An 18,186-nucleotide genomic window follows, 5' to 3' on the forward strand; every position below is an offset into this window, starting at 1 on the left:
AGCGATGGGATACCTGAGAAAACCCGCTCTCCCAAAGTATCCTTTACCACGCCAACCAAGAGACGAAAAAGAAAAAAAGAAAAACTGTTTATTATGGTCAACAGCACAAATGGGAACCGGTACTAGTCCACTCCTGGACTGGGTCTACAACACCCAGGGTTGTGCAAATTTCCATCCTCCTTCCGACGGCGGCCTCTGCCTTGGGAGGGAGGATCCGCTGACCAGTGATGTCTAGGAAGCAAATCTCCCTGGCTGGACTATGATGGGGATGATCTTTAGTCAGTAGGAAGACCTATGTGGTTCATGAAGCCTTGGCTTTTCGACGTTGAGTCCCCCAAAGGAGGGTGGAGATGGATAATGTGGTGGATCCCAGAATACCAAAGAACATGAGCAGTGAGAAGGAGCCCTGTGAATAACAGACCAAAAAAACTTCACACAGGGTTACACCAAGGGCTTACAACCTAACACCCAGTTCTTTCCTAGCATACCTGTCCCCTCACCCAGGGCAATTCTCTTATAGTTTCCTTCTCTAGGTGACTTGCATCAGCTCCTGGTCTTATGGCTCTCCTTTCAGAGAGGTACTTACTCTACGCATTTCTCTTATCCCTAATTAGAAGACCTAATTCCTCACCTGGCGCATACACTTGTAGCCATGAAAGCCTTCAGCACAAACACACTGCAAGCGACCTGGACCATCGGGTGCACAAGATCCATTCTCAGGACACATTTCTGGGAGCCAGAGAAAAACAGAGAACATCACTGGATTTCATTAGGTATGTTTCCCAAATATCTCCTTCTAGATTCTCTCAACTGTTTCTAGGTCAAAGGTAGAGAGGAAAGATTACAGATAATCAGAACATTGTCATCATCATCAATCATCAAATTATTTTAAAAATATTAACAAAAGGTTAAGACCTTTTCTCTCCGAGGGGTTAAAGCTTCAGAAACCCAAACAAAAGGCACTTAAGCAACTTTACTGTCTTTCTGATCTAAATCGGAGAATACAAGAGAGGAAGGGCAGTTTCTGGAGGGATGGAGGTGAGACAACATACCTGGGTCCCCAGTGCTGTTGCAAAGGTTCCTTTGCTCTTGGCAGGTTTGGTTGTTTATATAAGAAGTGACAGTATCCCAAGCATTAATACCTCCAGGACAGTTGACATCTTGTGGCAGTATCCTGAACACAACACAGGCAGTCATAATATGCAGCCTGAAGTTGCTGAGTTCACAGCACTGCCTCTCTTTGGTTCTCTCCCACACCCCACACCCCTTACTCACAGAGTCTGGAGCTGGGTAAAGCCACGGAAGGTGTTGGCCAAGTCACCCTGGAGGGAGTTTGCATGCAGGTCTCTGCAAAGCACACACTGTTAGCACTGTGCTCTAGGAAAACACCTTACTTCCATTCACACATGAATGTGTGTGACTGGTAATCCAGTGTGTTTCTGGACTGGTAATCCAGTTCTCATTCTGAGTTGTCCAAATGTAGACAATATTTAAACATCCTTTTAGGAGTCCATCCTCAAAGACTTTCCCATCAACCCTTTGCCATAATCACTTTTTGGGAAGGATAATTAACGACTTACATGATGATAGCAGTATGTGCCTGAGGAAAGTATGGACCAGGGTCCTTCAGAGAGCAGTTCTGGAGATCCAGCCTGAGGAAATAGGTAATCAGCAAAACTGTGTGTCTCTCCCCTTCATCCAAGGTAAGCTAATACAACCCCCTTATCAGCTAATATTAATTGAACACAGCTGTGTCAGGGCCACAACCTAGGTAAAACATCTGGTAGATGTTTTAATCCTGCATTGTCCAATTAAGTCACCACTAGCAACATGCAGCTACTTAATTTAAATTTTAAAAATTCAGTCTTTCATTTGCACTAGCCACATTTCAAGTGTTCAGTAACCACTAAGGTGGTTAGTGGCTACTGTATTGGAAGGTACCGATACAGAACATTTTCATTGTGGCAGAAAGTTCCACCGGACAGTACCGTTCTTATCAGTATATCTATGCATCTGTGCATATATTGAAAGAAAATTGTTTCTTGTCAGGATTAGTGAAACTCACTCACATTGTAATATTATGATTCTCAGATCCACAAAAGGCCATCACATGGGAAAAAAATTCAAGTCACATAAATGAAAGTTTTTTCCAAGTGCATTTTCTACCACAGATTGGATGGATGTAAACTACTGGATATTAAGGTCCATGCCACACTATTTTTTCTTCAGTATCTATTGCTGTCTGTTCCTTTATTCTACAAATATTTACTGAGTGCCTACTAACTGCAAAATTTCAGAGAATTAAAAATAACATTCAGTATCTTAGCTTGCAAGTGGCTTACAATGTAGTAGGGGAACAAGACCATCACCAAAAATAAAAACAACATCAAATTAAAATATGAACAGTATATAAAATTAATTTGAGTGGTACAGACACTAAGGATTAGAGGAAGTAAAAAATAAAAAGATATTACTCTGGTTTTTAGTAGTAGGGAACATTCACAAAAGATGTTAGAATTAAAGGACAGATACGTTTTAATTTGGTGGAGGAAAGCAATTTTAGGTATAAAGAGAGAGGTTTGAACAAAGAAAGAAAGGTGGAATGCTTTTGGAGGTAGGAGAGTCTGGCTGCTGCCAGACCCTCATGAAGGGTTTGGGTGGACAAATAATTGAAAGTAATGCTGAAAAGGTGGGTTGGGCCAGTCTATGGTAGTTTCTGGTTTGAACTTTATCCTAGGGCAACAGACAAATATAAGTCTAATTTTAAAGCCAGAGAGTAATAAGGGAAAAAAATTGGTTTTCAGAAAGTTTAATATAAAGAAGTATTTAGGCAGATGAGGGAAAGAGAAGAATGGAAGCAAGACATGTGACATTTTGAGTCTGAAGTGAGGGTGCTCTGAAAGAGGAAATGTTTAACAGGAACCTAGAGGTACCCACATGTATCTGGAGCTTGGAGAGAGGTCAAAGGAAGCTAAAGGAGATGTAGTTTTGGGAGACACCTGCATAATGGTTGAAGCCATAAGAGGTGGATTCTCAAGAGTGTAAGAGGAAAACAATGCAGAGACTAATCTGCATAAGGGGACAAGAAGAGAAATTTGCCTCAAAGACAAACATGAATTAATGAGAAGGGGAAGAAAACCATATTCCATAGTGTCCTTCAGGCCAAAGGAGTCATTTCATGCAGACACACAGTAAATAAGCCAAAGAGTTGACAATAAACAAAAGAAACAAGCTTAAAAAAATGCTAAAAATTATGACTTTTATGCATTTCAACCAGGAAGAACCACAGGGTTGTTTACTTAGCCAAAAATGCTATAACAGATTAAAAAGTCTGAGACTCATGGTTTAGATGCCTCCAAAACAGGCACGAATATTTATCTCAAAAGCCAATCAGGTAAGCCTTGAAGAATTTGGTTCGGGAACTCTTTTCCAGTATCCAGGGATGTCTTCTCCTCCCTCACCCCAGGATGGTGCCCTTCCTATTCAGGCAGCAGCGGGCGTGCAGCATTAGGTCTGATGTCTGCTTACAATAAAGAGCCACTTCTGACAAATTTTGCACACTCCCTGGACACTGGATGCATATCTGCAGAAGAAAGAAAACTATTAGGACTCCAGAAAGAAAAGCCAAGAAAAAAACAAGGATCAAAAGTTAACTGCCAGTACACCCTCCAGAATTCCTCTAACACAGGGCATGGACGTGTCCTACCTTTATGTCAGGTTTACTAGAAGACGCATTTCTTCCCCTTGGAACCAGGCGCCAAAACAGCGCACCAGAGAATTTCTGTACCAGATCCTGTCCAGGGAAGGACCTCATCTTTGAGAATTACTATTCGGACATATATATTATGCCCTCTCCAATGACTTCTCAATCTGCCAGCCCCGATTTGGCGGGTGTAAAAGGACTGCAGGTATACACAAAGGACTCATCAAGCATTACAGAAAGTACAGTCCTGCCAACGCACGATATACGGCATTCGTACGCTGTTAAGCTTGCAGAATGGCCAGAGGTCTCATTTGTAGAAAGAACGACTTAAAGTTATTCAACGATTTTAAGGTGCAAGGATGTCAAATTTAGAAGGTCTTTGGACGTCGGCAAGGAAAAGGCGCTGGGAGACAGCGGCCTGAGTACTCGGAGTGGGAGCTGGCTGGGCTACGTCTAGGGAGGCCCCAGGGACGAAATCGAGGCTGCGCGGAAGCAGAGGAGTGGGGAGAGCCGAGGGCCGGCAAGCAACTCTGTTTCAACCCAACCTTTAATTTGCTTCAGTACCTCGGGTAGCGCCAAAGCCCTTTCCACGCTCAGAACTAGGAGTAGGGCTGCAGCCCAGGGCACCACGCTCAAAGGACTGTCGAGCCCGCGAAGGGCCATTTTCCGCTCCCTCTGTCCTTCTTGGCTGATCGCGAGACTTGCGCGTGTGGCCCCGCCTCCCACCGTGTCACGCCCTCGCCGGGGCGTGGCCTAGTCTGCCAGGCTAGTCCGCTGGGCCCGTCGGTCCGGGGAGGGCAAGGGGACGCTGCTAGTCGCGGAGGTCAGCGCTCTTCTCTATGTGCCCCAGTCCTCGTTCGGGGGGACTGACCACCCCCTTCTCCTTTTCCCCCTTAAGCGAAGGCCTCCCCGTCACTGCTCCCTCAGCCCCGTGTTCCTTGCGCTTGGAGCCGGAGTCATGTATCCGCAGCGGCTGGGGGGTTAATCCATTTGCCCTCAGTAAACATGGCGGCGCGGCGACGTGGGCGGGCAGGGGGCGGGACCCCGCTGTCACCCGGTTTGGCGCTGCGGGGCCGGCTCTCAGGCGGCTGCCGGACCCACGTGTGGAGACTCGGCAGGTGGGCCGGACTGGGGCGGGCCGACAGGGGGTGGGCCGGAACACAGAGGCTCGGGAGAGTGGCGTCAGGGTGGGAAGGGACGAGGAGGGGAGGGGAGGAGCGGAGAGGTGAGGGGCGGAATGGGCCGGCCCCTAGAGTGGGGGCCCGGGAAGATCGGAGGTGCCGGCGACGAGGTGGTAGTAGTCCTGCCGCCTCGCGTGTGGAGGGAAGGAGAGAAGCCAGGAAATAAAGAGGGTAAGGGTGATGGAGGAGCGAAGGGCGAAGGGCAAACCCTGTCGGGAAGGGACGAGCCGGAGCACCCTATCTCCTTCAGCTCAGTCCTGAAACCACGCGGCGTCCTGTGTTCTGGCGAGGAGGTAGATCTGGTGGGATAGATGCTTCCCTAACTCCTCATTTCTTTGCCTTCCCAGAAAAAGGGAGCGATGCAGATTTCGGGAAGAACCACGGGACCGTCTTAGCCTTGGCTGGGCCACGGAGGTAAGGGAAAGACGAGCGCTGTCCCGTGGTGGCCCGGCGCCCCGACCGAAGGGCGCCAAGCGAGAGCCCCGTGCCGGGAGGGACTGAGTGTTGGCTTTGGTTAGGGTTAGCAGAAGCTCATCAAAGCTAACCAAAGCTCGTCTTCAGTAGCCTGGCTTCCCTTCCACCTACCCCCAGGTGTCTGGAATCTCCTGAAAGGATTTACCTTCAGAGGGCTGGCACATTTTCTAAGGCATTAGTAGTTACTAGCATTTTAATGAGGGCCCCTAAAGCCTTTCAGAGCTTGAGGAATTCCAGGCACAAAGACAGATTTTTTTTTTTAGTAATTTCCTTGGGAGCTATGCAATTTTTTAAAAATTAATTTATTTTATTTTATTTACTTTTGACTGCATTGGGTCTTTGTTGCTGCGCGCGGGCTTTCTCTAGTTGCGGAGAGCAGGGGCCTCTCATTGCAGTGGCTTCTCTTATTGCGGAGCACGGGCTCTAGGCACACGGGCTTCAGTAGTTGTGGCGCGTGGGCTCGGTAGTTGTGGCTCGTGGGCTCTAGAGCACAGGCTCAGTAGTTGTGGTGCACGGGCTTCGTGGCTCCGTGGCATGTGGGATCTTATTGGCCTAGGGCTCGAACCCGCAACCCCTGCATTGGCAGGTGGATTCTTAACCACTGCGCCGCCAGGGAAGTCCACAAAGATGGATTTTGAAGGCATCTTTTTGGGAAGGTTTATCCTTCAGTGGCACCTTTGCCTTTTGCAGGAGTCAAAGCAATTCACTTTGTGACCAAAGTGAGAGTGGAGTTAGGGTGGTGAAGGATGATTCTCTTTCTTGTCTGTGTGTACCTTGGACTTTTTAAAAGAGTCCCACAGCCTGCTGTTTGTGCCCTGTGTGTTAGAGTTTTAGTGAAACAAGTTATCTCTTACTTTTGGCTCCCCTCTTATGCAAATCCATGGGGTTTAGATCAGTGTACAGTTGTTGCTGTGTTGCTGTTGTGGTTGTTTGGCCATGCCACACGGCACGTGGGATCTTAGTTCCCCTACCTGGGATCCAACCCATGCCCCCTGCAGTGGAAGCACAGAGTCCTACCACTGGACCACCAGGGAAGTCCCCACTGTAGCAGTTTTAGAAGGCCACTATCCTGTTCTTAGAATCATGTCTAATGAAGCCTTTGTTACTGGGTCAGGTTTTTCCTGTCTTGCCTGGCTCTCTCTTCAGCCATCCAAGAGAGTTCTCTGCATCTCATGCAAATAGAATCCACAGGAACCCTGCCAGTTTACCCCAGCAGTAGAGGGTCTCCATTTCTGTACATCTGTTTTCCTGTCTATACTTGGACCTTTTTTCCTTTCTCCAACTACCTGCCTAGCCGTATCATTAACGCTTTACCTCTACACAGTGTTATGTGCACACAGCAGGCATCTTTTCTCCTCTTAGTCTCTGGTAGTTCCCGTCACCTTTTTACAGTAATAAAAACTTGCCAAAGAGGAGTGAGAAAACTCAAGGTGTTGCAATGCACAAAGGCCCAGGGCCTCTTTAGGTTAAACCCGAGTGGCCTGTTGGGAACATTGTTCTGGGGACTAACATTTGTGACTCAGTAGAACATGTGATTCAAGAGTTGCCAACTCTGATTTCCTCTCCATTGGCTCCAGGAGGTTCAGAGTTCAGGACTGGTTTGCATGAGGTCATATCTCGCCAGCCAGGCAACATCTGTCCAAGAACACAGTGTAGGAGAGCCGAAGACAGCTAGGCTGATCTTTCTCCTAGTGGACAAGGACAAAAGACATAGTTTATATTCATCTCTCTCTAGATTAGTTGAAATTTAATCTTTGCTTCAGGAGTGACTGACAGCAATTAACACTCTGCTCCAGCCCTGGTTCTGGGAGCAGTGAAGGAGGGGCTCCTGGTGAATTACCTGTCATACCTACTGACAGCATTGTTTTTTCTCCCTTGTTTTATATCATGCTGTATAACCCTAGGGAACTAGAGAGTGTCATATAAAGTACATAACCTGAGACATGGTGTTTTGAAAGTGATAGGTATGGTTACTTATTTATGATTGTTAACATTTATAAAGTACATAACACACTGCTGGATTATATAACAGGTGTTCAAAAAATGTTAACTAACATCGTATTAGGTTATCTAAATTCGTGGGCCTCAGGGTGTTTGTTGGTAAATGAGGGGGTTGCAATAGTGATCTCTTAAGATTCCTTTAAGTTTTGACATACTGTGATTTGGTCCTTGTTCTGAGGATAATGTAGGTATATTCTTTGAGGATTAGTATTTCTTGTGCAGGAGTTAGAAAAGCAACTTTCCCATCTCTCAGCCACTCTTTTCTAGTTCCCCCTTGCACACAGTGCCAAGTGTGACTTACAGTGAAAGCCTAATCCCTCTAAGAATGCTATTGAATGTGAGCTCCCTGCTCCCCATTCTGGAGCCTCTAGGGCTGAGCTGGAGTTTGGGGGCTGTAGGGTGATAGGGCCATTTGGTCCACAGCGATTGGTTCCCTGAAGGGTCCAGAACAAAGCTGCTGAGCTTCCCTCTACTCCCAGTTCCTCACCTCACCTCAGCCACTTATAGACCAGATCCTCAGCCTCTGCCCAGCTGCAGACACACAGCTTCTCCAGGCAGCTTTGATTCAGAGCAGGGATTGCTTCTTGAGGTGGGTGTCTGCGCCCAAGGGAAGGACCACGTTCCCTGACTCTTTCTCTTGCCCGCAGCTCCCTGGCTGCTTTGCTTGTTTCCAAAGTGCCCCTGTAATTGTAACTCTGAACCCCTGGCTCCAGCATGTTGCCGTCTCACTTTTTTTGTTGTTGTTATTTTTTTGTTTTGCGGTACGTGGGCCTCTCACTGCTGCCGCCCCTCCCGCTGCGGAGCACAGGCTCTGGACGCGCAGGCCCAGCGGCCATGGCTCACGGGCCCAGCCGCTCCGCGGCACGTGGGATCCTCCCGGACTGGGGCACGAACCCGTGTCTCCTGCATCGGCAGGTGGACTCTCAACCACTGCGCCACCAGGGAAGCCCCCGTCTCACTTTTGAATGGCACCACTCTTCCTGGATCTCCTACTGACTGTGGTGTCATAGGTGGAGGATCTGAGAGGTGGGTGGCCAGCCTTATTTAGTAGTGTTGGGAGAACAGAGTGGTTGGCCTGGGGTTGCCTGAAATGGAATTTGGCGCTGCCGTGGAGGTGGCCTCCCTGGTGATCCGTGTTGAGAAGGGCTGCTGTTCGGACGGTGACCCTGAGGGTCACGGGGGGGCAGGTACTGAGGCTGGGAGAGTGGAGGAGGCCATGCTGTCATTCTTCTCTGTTTCTTCCTCCCGGCTGGCTTGTGACGCCAGGCTGGGCTCTGCTGGCTTAGTACATTGTAATGACTGGGTCTGTGCCTGCAGGTGGGGGCAGGGAATTCTGAGAAGAACCATGGGCTAGAGTTGATTTTTCTTTCACTGCTAGGGTGGAGACCTAAGAAGGTTCTTAAGTTTCACAGCTGTGCACACCCAAAAAGGACTTGGCCAAGTAGTTGCCTCCTGGCCATCTCAGTCTGCTGCTTCCTCCCTCCCCTCTCTGCCCTACCAAACCCATATCAGTATCTCCACACCTTCAAGGGCTGCCACGGAGCTGGCTGGCCCAAATCTGATGGGTGTGGGATGCACAGGCCCAAGGGTGGGTGGCCATGAAGGCAGGGTAGGCCTGACTAAGAGCCGCTTTCTTTGCAGCTCACCCGGACAACGTCACTTGGTGGTGGAGGAGGACGGTGAGACGGTGGCTGGGAGTCAGATTGTAGCCACTTGCCTGCCACTGCCCAGCCAAGGGGCAGCCCAGAGCCCAGGAGCAGCAAGTAGCTGCAGGTCACAGACACAGAGAGGGTATGAGTGTGGCGGTGAGCACCTCCGCTCCCCTCCCCCCAGCCTCAGACACCAACATGGTCACATCCACCTTCTCCCTGGTGGACTATGTGGTCTTTGTCCTGCTGCTGGTCCTCTCCCTTGCCATTGGGCTCTACCATGCCTATCGTGGCTGGGGGCGACATACCATCGGCCAGCTGCTGTTGGCGGACCGCAAAATGGGCTGCTTTCCCGTGGCGCTGTCCTTGCTGGCCACCTTCCAGTCAGCCGTGGCCATCCTGGGCGTGCCGTCCGAGATCTACCGATTTGGGACCCAGTATTGGTTCCTGGGCTGCTCCTATTTCCTGGGGCTGCTGATCCCAGCACATGTCTTCATCCCAATCTTCTACCGCCTGCATCTCACCAGTGCCTACGAGGTAGGTAGGGAGGAGCACATAGGACCCCCAGGGTCAGGAGTGGAGAGGAGGAACAGGGCACATAGGGATCTGGGCCCCTGGATCTCCTTTGCCTGATGAGAGTGACAGGGAATACGTTGTGTGTTTATAAGTTCTCTCTGGTTGAAGTTGGGCGGGGTGGGAGTTGGGGGAGAAGAAGGGTGCTGTGCTGAGTGGGGCCCAGAGTGGATACGCGTTGGGTATTTCCTCTGCTCCTAGGTTTCTTGAGGGAAGTTGTGTGTGAATTGTTGGGGGTGGAGTGGAGAGAAATACCTTTTTATAAAAAAAAAAATCTACTCCTACCTAGTACCTGGAGCTCCGGTTCAATAAAGCTGTGCGGGTTTGTGGGACCGTGACCTTCATCTTCCAGATGGTAAGTGGAATGAGGATAGAAATTGAGCCTGATGCATGGTAGGGGGCACTGGACTTAGGCTTGCTGAGGCAGCTGGAGCCTTCCTTGCTCTCAGACTAGCAAGATTGAAATTCCTGCTAGCCCCCAGAGGCATCCTGCTTCCCATTCCTTCCAGTTCCGGCACAGATACTATGGTGGCAGCAAGCCAGACTTTGGAAGAAGGGAGAGGGGGGTGAGCCTAGGTGAAGGGAGGCCATTGGGATATTGGAGCTGAGGTCCATCTTTCCTCCTCTCTCTGCCCACCCTCATCTCCTCTAACCCCTCACATTCTCTTTTCCATACCCGACAGGTAATCTACATGGGGGTTGTCCTCTATGCACCATCATTGGCCCTCAATGCAGGTGAGGAGTCACAGCCCCTGACTCCCAGCCACAGCAGGCTGGGAAGAACCTTTGGGAGGGGCAGGTAGAGGAGAGTGTAGAAAAGAATCCAGCCTTGACCAGGGTATTATTTCACTGCCTGGGCCCTTGGCTGGTCTCTACTAGAGGTGGAAAGCTAATCAAACATTACCAGGCCCCATCTGAATTGGTTAATCAACACCTTTTGGTGGAGCTTTGCAAACTTTTTTTTTCCGTTGTAGTAAATGATTTATAGCATCCTTAATGACTAAATGCTTCATATCTTACCAAGGCTTCTCTGGCTTCTCTGCTGGGAAACCCTCCTCGGGAGACAGGAATGTGACTTTTATCTGTTTACAGTGACTGGCTTTGATCTCTGGCTGTCAGTGCTGACCCTAGGCATTGTCTGTACCGTCTACACTGCTCTGGTAAGCGCAGTTAGTCTTAGGGGAGGGAGAAGAGGTGAAATTGGGAGGGAGATGGGAGGAAAGGGAAAAGATGGGATAAGATCAATAGGTGGGTGGTAGATGAGATAAGAATATAGGTGAGGAGAGGGCATGACCTTCTAGGGTGCTGTGAAATGGGATGTAGGAAATGGGATGGGCTTATGGTGGGGGTGGGGGATGAAGGTGGGGGTGGGCTGGGAGTGACGTCAGCAGAATCTCAGCAGCTATACACCACTGGTGGCTGTCTGGTGCCCTCGCTGGTGGTATGGCTTCGTAGACATCTGTGGCAGGTGTGCTGTCTTTTCCCTGCAGGGTGGACTGAAGGCAGTCATCTGGACAGATGTGTTCCAGACCCTGGTGATGTTCCTAGGGCAGCTGGTGGTTATCATTGTGGGGTCGGCCAAGGTGGGCGGTTTGGGGCACGTGTGGGATGTGGCTTCCCAGCATGGCCTTATCTCTGGAATCGAGTAAGTACACCCCTTCCCCGGCTGGGGTTTGTAGTGCCTGACAGCTGAGCCCATCTGGAGCCTGCGCTTAGGGCTGTAGTAAGCAGAGGGCAAGCTGTGGAAGTTGAAGTGCAACACTGAGGCCAGTGGGAGGCTGGCACTGTGGAGATGGGTGAGCACAGTGTTCTGGCCGGTGGTTGAGTGTCAGGATGTTTTTAGCACCTGGGATGAGGCTATGGTTGGAGGGATGGAGCCACCCCCTCCCCACCCAACCTGCTGCCCTGTCTTGAGTCCAGCTTCGCCCTGGCAGCCATCTCTCTGCCCTGCCCCCTGTTGTAGGAGGGCGGGGAAGGCTGAGTCTCTGGGGCAACAGTGACATGTTGGTGTCTCTGGCAGGCTGGATCCGGACCCTTTTGTGCGGCACACTTTCTGGACGCTGGCCTTCGGGGGTGTCTTCATGATGCTCTCCTTGTATGGAGTGAACCAGGCTCAGGTGCAGCGCTACCTCAGTTCCCGCACGGAGAAGGCTGCGGTGCTGTGAGTGCAGGGCCAGGAAGTTGGGATGTGAGTGCAGGCAGTTGGGATGGGACAGGATGCCGGAGCGCACGCGCACCCATTGGGCAGGACGTGGAGTTGCTTTCTGGGGCTTGGGGACGTGCCTGCTAGCACCATCTCCCTGCTTGGCACTTTGCAGCTCCTGCTACGCCGTCTTCCCTTGCCAGCAGGTGGTCCTCTGCATGGGCTGCCTCATTGGCCTGGTCATGTTCGCCTACTACCAGGAGTATCCCATGAGCACCCAGCAGACTCAAGCAGCCCCTGACCAGGTGAGAAGGCCTCCCTGACCCCCCTCCTGGACCCCCCCCCAAGGGGAGTGTCTGGGTGGCTGCAGGAGGGACTCCCACCCTGGGTGGGAAATGGATGGAAAGTCCTACTTGTTCTGGAAATCTACAATCCAGCATGTGAGGATCCCAGCCCCCAGCTAATCACAGTGCCCACCCTACTGAGGCGGGGACCTACCTTCACTGACTCACCGCTCTGCACCACCTGCTCTGTGGGGAGCCTCCCGACAGCCTCATTTTACAGAGGAGAAAAGGACGCACAGCGGGGCGGCCAGCATGCTCAAGCCACACCACTCGCTGGGGCAGAGCTGGGCTGTGGGCTGCGTCCTTCTCTCTCCAGAGCCTGCTTTCTCTCCACTTACTGTGGGCTTGCCCTCAGTGCCTGGCCCCCTTCCTAAAGCACGCAGTCTCCAGACGCTGCCTGACATATGCAGGGGAAGGGTGGCGTGCCCTGGGGATGGGCTTCTCTGAGGAGAGCTGTGTACTTCTGCTCCGCCTGCAGTTCGTCCTGTACTTTGTGATGGATCTCCTGAGAGGCCTGCCAGGCCTGCCTGGGCTCTTCGTTGCCTGCCTCTTCAGTGGCTCCTTAAGGTACACTCTTTGACCTTTTCCATCAGGCTTGACACAGCTGACCCCTCCTTGGTACAAGGTGATGGGTGGAGCGGGGGTCCCTCTGAGTCTCTCATTGTGTTCATTCATGTGTGAATGACAAGGGGCAGCTCATCTGTGTGGGACAGAGTGTATCCTCTCCTGGGAGAGTCCCCTTTTTGGTGAAGGATTCTTTTATGATACCAGGAATTGATCTACTTGAACCAAACCTGTACCCCACTCAGAGAAGGCCAGGTGTCCCTGCCTCCCGGGCCTCTTCCTCTTCTGCCAACTGTCAGGATGGTGTTTAGGCTGCACACGTCCTTTCCTGCCTTCAGGGTGCTAGTCCCTCAGTGGGGTCCCTTGTTTTGCGTTTCTCAGCTTCTGGACTTCTCTTTCTTCTTTCAGCACCATATCCTCTGCTTTTAATTCACTGGCAACTGTTACAATGGAAGACTTGATTCGACCCTGGTTCCCTCATTTCTCTGAAGTCCGGGCCACCATGCTTTCCAGAATCATCGGTGGGATTATGCTTCCTCATCTCTTCAGCATTGTTCTTTCTAAGACACACCCTAAGAACTGTTGTCCATCTGCTTTGAAGCACCAGTTTTAGCCTGGGCTCAGCACTTGCCCAATGAAGCACCAACCTTGTTTACATGTCAGGGAATTTCCTGGGGAGGTCTCTGAGTCACGTAAGAGTGAGGATGGGGTGGGAGGACCTGGAGGTGGGCCCTGAGGTAATGTGCCCTGTTTCCAGGGACACAGAGGTAGTAGTTTGGCTGGGCAAGGAGCTTTGCTCTGCTTTTCCTGCTTTTATTGTGTTAACTCACGTCTGCTTGTTTCCTCCTTTCTTTTTCCCCAGCCTTTGGCTATGGGCTGCTTTGTCTGGGAATGGCCTATATTTCCTCCCAGATGGGACCTGTGCTGCAGGTAATGACTATGGAGGGAAGAAAGCAATTTTTAAGGGAGAAAAGGAGCTGATTGAAACCAGAAATTGAAGAAGACAGCTATTGTGAAAGGAATGACATAGGGGCAGGTGTCAGAGATTCCCCTTTGATGAGCTCCCTTTAGCTGTGAACAGATTCTCAAGTAGCCAAAAGCCCCAGGGTCATTGTTGGCTGAGAGATATCTAAGGACCGGCCTCAGGAGAACCCCGAGCACATTCCCTTAACCATTTCTGCCCTCTGGAATCCTGCGTTCTAATGATTCCAGGTAGAACAGACGGACAGATCTGACAGGTGGGGCTCTGAGGCAGTGGTGGTAGCGGTGCCACGCTGGTGAGACTGGGGATCTCTGAGCCTGAGTGTTCTTTTCTTTCTCTCAACCCTGTCCTCCGCAGGCAGCAATCAGCATCTTCGGTATGGTTGGGGGTCCGCTGCTCGGACTCTTCTGCCTTGGGATGTTCTTTCCTTGTGCCAATCCTCCTGTGAGTGACCCATCTGGCTCCACGGTCACGTGCGGGGGTGGACCTGGGGAACGACTTGGCAGGGCTCTCGCCATGACTGCTGGGAACTTACGTGAAGGTTTGGTGGGGCTGGCATTGAGACAAGAGAGTGTGCCGTGTCTCTGGGCAGGGTGCCATCGTGGGCCTGTTGGCTGGACTGATCATGGCCTTCTGGATCGGCATTGGGAGCATAGTGACCAGCATGGGCTCTGGCAGAGCACCCACTCCCTCTAATGGGTCCAGCTTTTCCCTGCCCAGCAATCTGACTGCTGTCACCATGGCCACACTGATGCCCTCGACTACTATCTCCAAGTGAGTCAGAGCTCACTCTCTTTCTCCTTGCGGAGAACAGCTCATTTCTGAGGGGTTTTCCAGGGGCCTTGCTAAGGGATGGCCACGAGAGGACTTGGGCCAGCTGTCGGGTGTTGGGTCCCAGGATTCTAGGACCGTGTAGGAGGGTGGAGCCAGGTGCCTGCGGAATGCCTGTCACTGAGTTGCTAATTGTCCTCACTCTGCTCTCCCCAGACCCACAGGGCTACAGCGGCTCTATTCCCTGTCGTATTTATGGTACAGCGCTCACAACTCCACCACGGTCATTGTGGTGGGCCTGGCTGTCAGTCTGCTCAGTGGTGAGGGGCTGTGGCATGGGGGCCCAGGGAAACAAGGACCAGCTGAGGGAGGGCGCTCAGGGGTCTGGAGTCTGGAGCTCAGGGAATCCTGGGCTCCTGGGTGCCTGGAACAGTCACGCTTCTTGGTGGAGCTCGAGGAGGTGGGCGGGGGCTGGGGGTTTAGAGTCCTGAGAGCAGGGGGCGAGCAGGGGGCTGCGGGTGTGCCCTGGTTACACAGTAGGAGCCTCAGGAGCGCTTTGTCTTCAGGCGGAATGCGGGGCCGGACCCTGAACCCTCGGACCATTTACCCAGTGTTGCCGAAACTCGTTGCCCTCCTGCCCATGTCCTGTCAGAAGCGACTTCACTGCAAAACGCACAGCCAGGTAGCACGTCTGTTGTCAGATCGCCCCTCCCTTCCCTCTCAGGCTACTGCCGGGCCTCCTGGGTTCCTGTGCCTCCCTTTTCTTTCTCCTCCCAGCCCCCCTTTCTCTGATGATCGGCCTGAGCTGGACTGTCCCACAGCAGCTGCCTGGCTCCTTCCCACAGGGGAGCGGGGGCTTGGTGGGCAGAAGGGTCTCGGCCCCGAGAGGCCGCAGCTGCTGGCCTTTTGTCTCCGTCCTCCCAGCCCCGTGCTCATCCCCGGGCCTGCTCCTCGTCGGCCTCCTTTCTAGCCAGGATCAAAGCAGGGTCACCTTTCCTGCGAGAGAAAGGGGAGGTTCCTTCACCTCCCTTTGCCTCACGTTCACCCCACCCACTCCCTTTGCTCTGTGTTCCCCAGGATCTCTCTGTGGACACGGCTGTGTTTCCGGAGAAGGTGAGCAATGGGATGCTGAGGGGCAGCAGAGACAAGGAGGCCGTGGATGTGCCTGAGGAAGGCCCAGCCCACCAGGGGATCAGCCCCACCTTCATCGTTCAGGAGACCTCACTGTGATCTGGACTCGGGACCCAGCCCCAGAGACCACCCTGTGGCACAGGAATGAGTTCCTTGGTGATCCTCAGGGGTAGTCAAGGACTGGATGACCTCACCCACACCAAAGGGCCTTGTTCTTGGGAGTTTGTGCTGCAGTAGAAGCTGTCATGTCACGGGAGGTGTGAGAGTAGGACAGGGTTTTTCCTTGTTCCTTGCCAGTCTGTTCTCTAGAGAACCAGGCTTGCAGAGGGTAGGATTTTGCCAGAGAAAGGGATAGAGGTGAATCCTTTGGCAAAAGGATAATGGCTTCTGATTCCGCATCATCAGGCTCCTTTGAAGTGAATAGAAACAGCAGTGCTGGACCCACTTTGTCAAGATTGACCATCTCCCCGTAAAACTCGGCTGCGTCGGCCAGCTGTTGCTTCCCTCGCAGTCCCCTTGGAGCACACGTTCTGTCAGCCACAGAGAGCCCCTGTGGCACTACTTTCAGGTTGTCTGTGATACCCAGGCCCCTCATTATCTGTCTACCTCCAATCTTGAGAGGGAGGTTTTGGTGTCCCTGAGCATACAGGTATATTCATCTCCCTCGTGTAGAGTAGGGAAGCTTTCCCTTTCCCTCGCTGCCCCACCCTCCACCTCTGTAATGGGTACTTGGGGACGGGGAAAGTGTTAATTTAAGAAACTAGGGCATGACCAGGTCCACTGTGGAGCGTGCCATCCGCCTGACTCCTGAGCCACGCCACCCTAGTGGCATTTGGTCATTCATGCTCTTTCCTTTTGGAGTTTCTTCCCCACATATCTTTGTTCCTAGGGAGTAAAAACTGCTATTGGGCTAGAATTTGGGCTCCTGTACTGTCTGCACCTGCTCTTGTCCACCTTAGTGCTATCCCTGGCAAAGATAAAGAGCCCCTCTTCCCATGCACAGGTCTTCCTAAGCTGAGGAGAGAGGCACAGGGGACCAGTGATGGCTTGGTGAGGTTTCTGGTCTCTGTGGCTGATGTGTCTACAGGGGGTAGCATTGTGCTTATGGGGTGGAAGATGCACACTTTCCCTCTGCTGCTTCTCTTCCCCTGTGGCTCAGTCTGTTCCCTGTCCCACCCACCACGTCCTCGACCAGTACAGCCACTGCTGCTCTGAGAATGTTCACTTTGGGGCAGGAGGAAGAATGCTGCTGTTTGGCTTTTAAAAATAGAACATTCGAGGTGCATTTTAATGGTCTTGTGAAGAACACTTTGCTCATGCCCACCCACACCTGGTCTCTAGCTCTGCTTGGCCCCGTCCAACTGCCCAGAAGCAGCTCTGGGAAATCTCTCCAGGCCCCTCAGCAGAGACTTAGTCCCACACACATCCATGGCCAGTCCCAGAAAATGCCAGGTTGACTCTGCCCTGAGGTCTGCCCTCCTCTTGACAGCCCCCCACCTTGGGGCTGAGAGCCACTGCTCAGCCTTCGTCCCCACCCCAGCCAGCTGCTAGAGTTGTAGACCTAGCCGGGCTCTCATTTATTCATTCTTCAAAATATTTATCCATCACCCACTTCATTCAAGGGCCTTACCTTGGCTGCCATCTTAGAGCTAAGGAAATGACTGTGCCACCCAGGGACTCTGCACCAGGTGCCACCGTTGGCCTTTGAGTTGCCCCTTTTTGTCTCAAATTCTTGCATTTTGGCTACATTTACATAGAAAAAGGGGAGACCCTACAGGACTCAGAACTTGCAAGAATTATATTTAAGGGGAATGGTAAAAAACATTCATTCTCCATATAATTCAAACTCTGTAACAGAACATAGATGTTCCTTTGTCTCTAACGCAGTAACTTTTACCTTCATGCAGAGTTTTAAAAGTACCATTTAATGATTGAGGGTGGAGTCCAATGGACAGACCTGGGTTCAAATACTGACTTCAGTTACTTCATCTATTAGGTGTGAATGTCACAGTTAAAGATTCAAAATTATATTGTGTGTAAAGGACTGATGCATTCCTTAAATGCCAGTTATTGTGATAATTATTGTAGTTTTCAAAGCACTTTTCATGTGCTACCTAATTTTATACTTCGGGAGAGAAGTGCGTTCCATACCATCTGCATATTTAATGTATAAAGAACTGGATTGCTTGCCTTGTGAAGGGTTGAAGCAGAGCTAGAACCCGGGCCTGTGACTCCCATTAGCCCACCAAAGTCACATCTCTTGCCTGGAAGCAGTGTCCTTTTTGGTAGGGTGCTCACACAGGTGACAGGGTCTCTCCTGAGATAGCAGTCCAGAGAACAACGATGTACTAAATGGGGTGCTACTGTACCATCGTTCTAGAATCTTTCTAGGTCAGTGGCCTTCAAACCTTTCTTGAGACCCACGGTAAGAATGTATTTCACAGCATGACCCAGTACACTGATGTATTGCGTTGTGTTACTAAAACATTTCATGAAAAAGTGTCTGTGGGTATAGCTAATATTTCTGGAGCTCTCCTTTTCCTTTCCCTCCTTGAATAATTCAGTCCTTAAGCCACTATGTGGAGCAGAGCAAGGTAGGCATTCATGCTGGGGGCTAGGTGTCAGAGCACAAGTGAAAGGAGGGAGGCCATGCACAGGAGTGGCCCAGCT

General features: G+C 51.4%; 2 protein-coding genes across 12 annotated transcripts; one reads left to right on the forward strand and one right to left on the reverse strand.

Annotated features, from left to right (window-relative positions):
* Nucleotides 1-70: 70 nt before the first annotated feature.
* Nucleotides 71-4,398, reverse strand: ATRAID (all-trans retinoic acid induced differentiation factor). Its single transcript, XM_022574220.3, has 7 exons — nucleotides 4,268-4,398; nucleotides 3,462-3,583; nucleotides 1,581-1,652; nucleotides 1,276-1,347; nucleotides 1,053-1,174; nucleotides 632-729; nucleotides 71-406 (listed from the first exon to the last, which is right to left on the reverse strand). The coding sequence occupies exons 1-7, from the start codon at nucleotides 4,364-4,366 to the stop codon at nucleotides 302-304; spliced, it is 690 nt and encodes a 229-aa protein (XP_022429928.1). The 5' UTR covers nucleotides 4,367-4,398; the 3' UTR covers nucleotides 71-301.
* A 352-nt stretch (nucleotides 4,399-4,750) lies between these two features.
* Nucleotides 4,751-16,432, forward strand: SLC5A6 (solute carrier family 5 member 6). 11 transcript variants are annotated; one of them, XM_089923359.1, is made up of 17 exons: nucleotides 4,904-5,055; nucleotides 5,232-5,298; nucleotides 8,275-8,385; nucleotides 9,001-9,545; nucleotides 9,871-9,936; nucleotides 10,265-10,316; nucleotides 10,674-10,741; nucleotides 11,072-11,226; nucleotides 11,602-11,742; nucleotides 11,900-12,029; nucleotides 12,547-12,635; nucleotides 13,041-13,153; nucleotides 13,495-13,562; nucleotides 13,972-14,058; nucleotides 14,207-14,388; nucleotides 14,602-14,705; nucleotides 14,952-15,456. In XM_089923359.1, exons 4-17 carry the CDS (start codon nucleotides 9,153-9,155, stop codon nucleotides 15,353-15,355), a joined length of 2,052 nt encoding a protein of 683 aa, XP_089779485.1. In that variant the 5' UTR covers nucleotides 4,904-5,055; nucleotides 5,232-5,298; nucleotides 8,275-8,385; nucleotides 9,001-9,152; the 3' UTR covers nucleotides 15,356-15,456. The 11 variants fall into 11 exon arrangements, with proteins under 11 accessions (XP_089779486.1, XP_089779484.1, XP_089779490.1 ...); XM_089923361.1 differs by lacking the exon at nucleotides 8,275-8,385 and adding an exon at nucleotides 15,463-16,432 and having other exon boundaries at nucleotides 4,905-5,055; nucleotides 14,952-15,067; XM_089923360.1 differs by lacking the exon at nucleotides 4,904-5,055 and adding an exon at nucleotides 4,751-4,821 and having other exon boundaries at nucleotides 5,232-8,385.
* The last annotated feature ends 1,754 nt before the right edge of the window (nucleotides 16,433-18,186 follow it).

Source organism: Delphinapterus leucas, chromosome 13, assembly GCF_059928025.1.
Source record: "Delphinapterus leucas isolate spDelLeu-1000000601 "Yukka" chromosome 13, BTC_Dleu_Yukka2, whole genome shotgun sequence".
NCBI classification, from domain to species: Eukaryota; Metazoa; Chordata; class Mammalia; order Artiodactyla; family Monodontidae; genus Delphinapterus; species Delphinapterus leucas.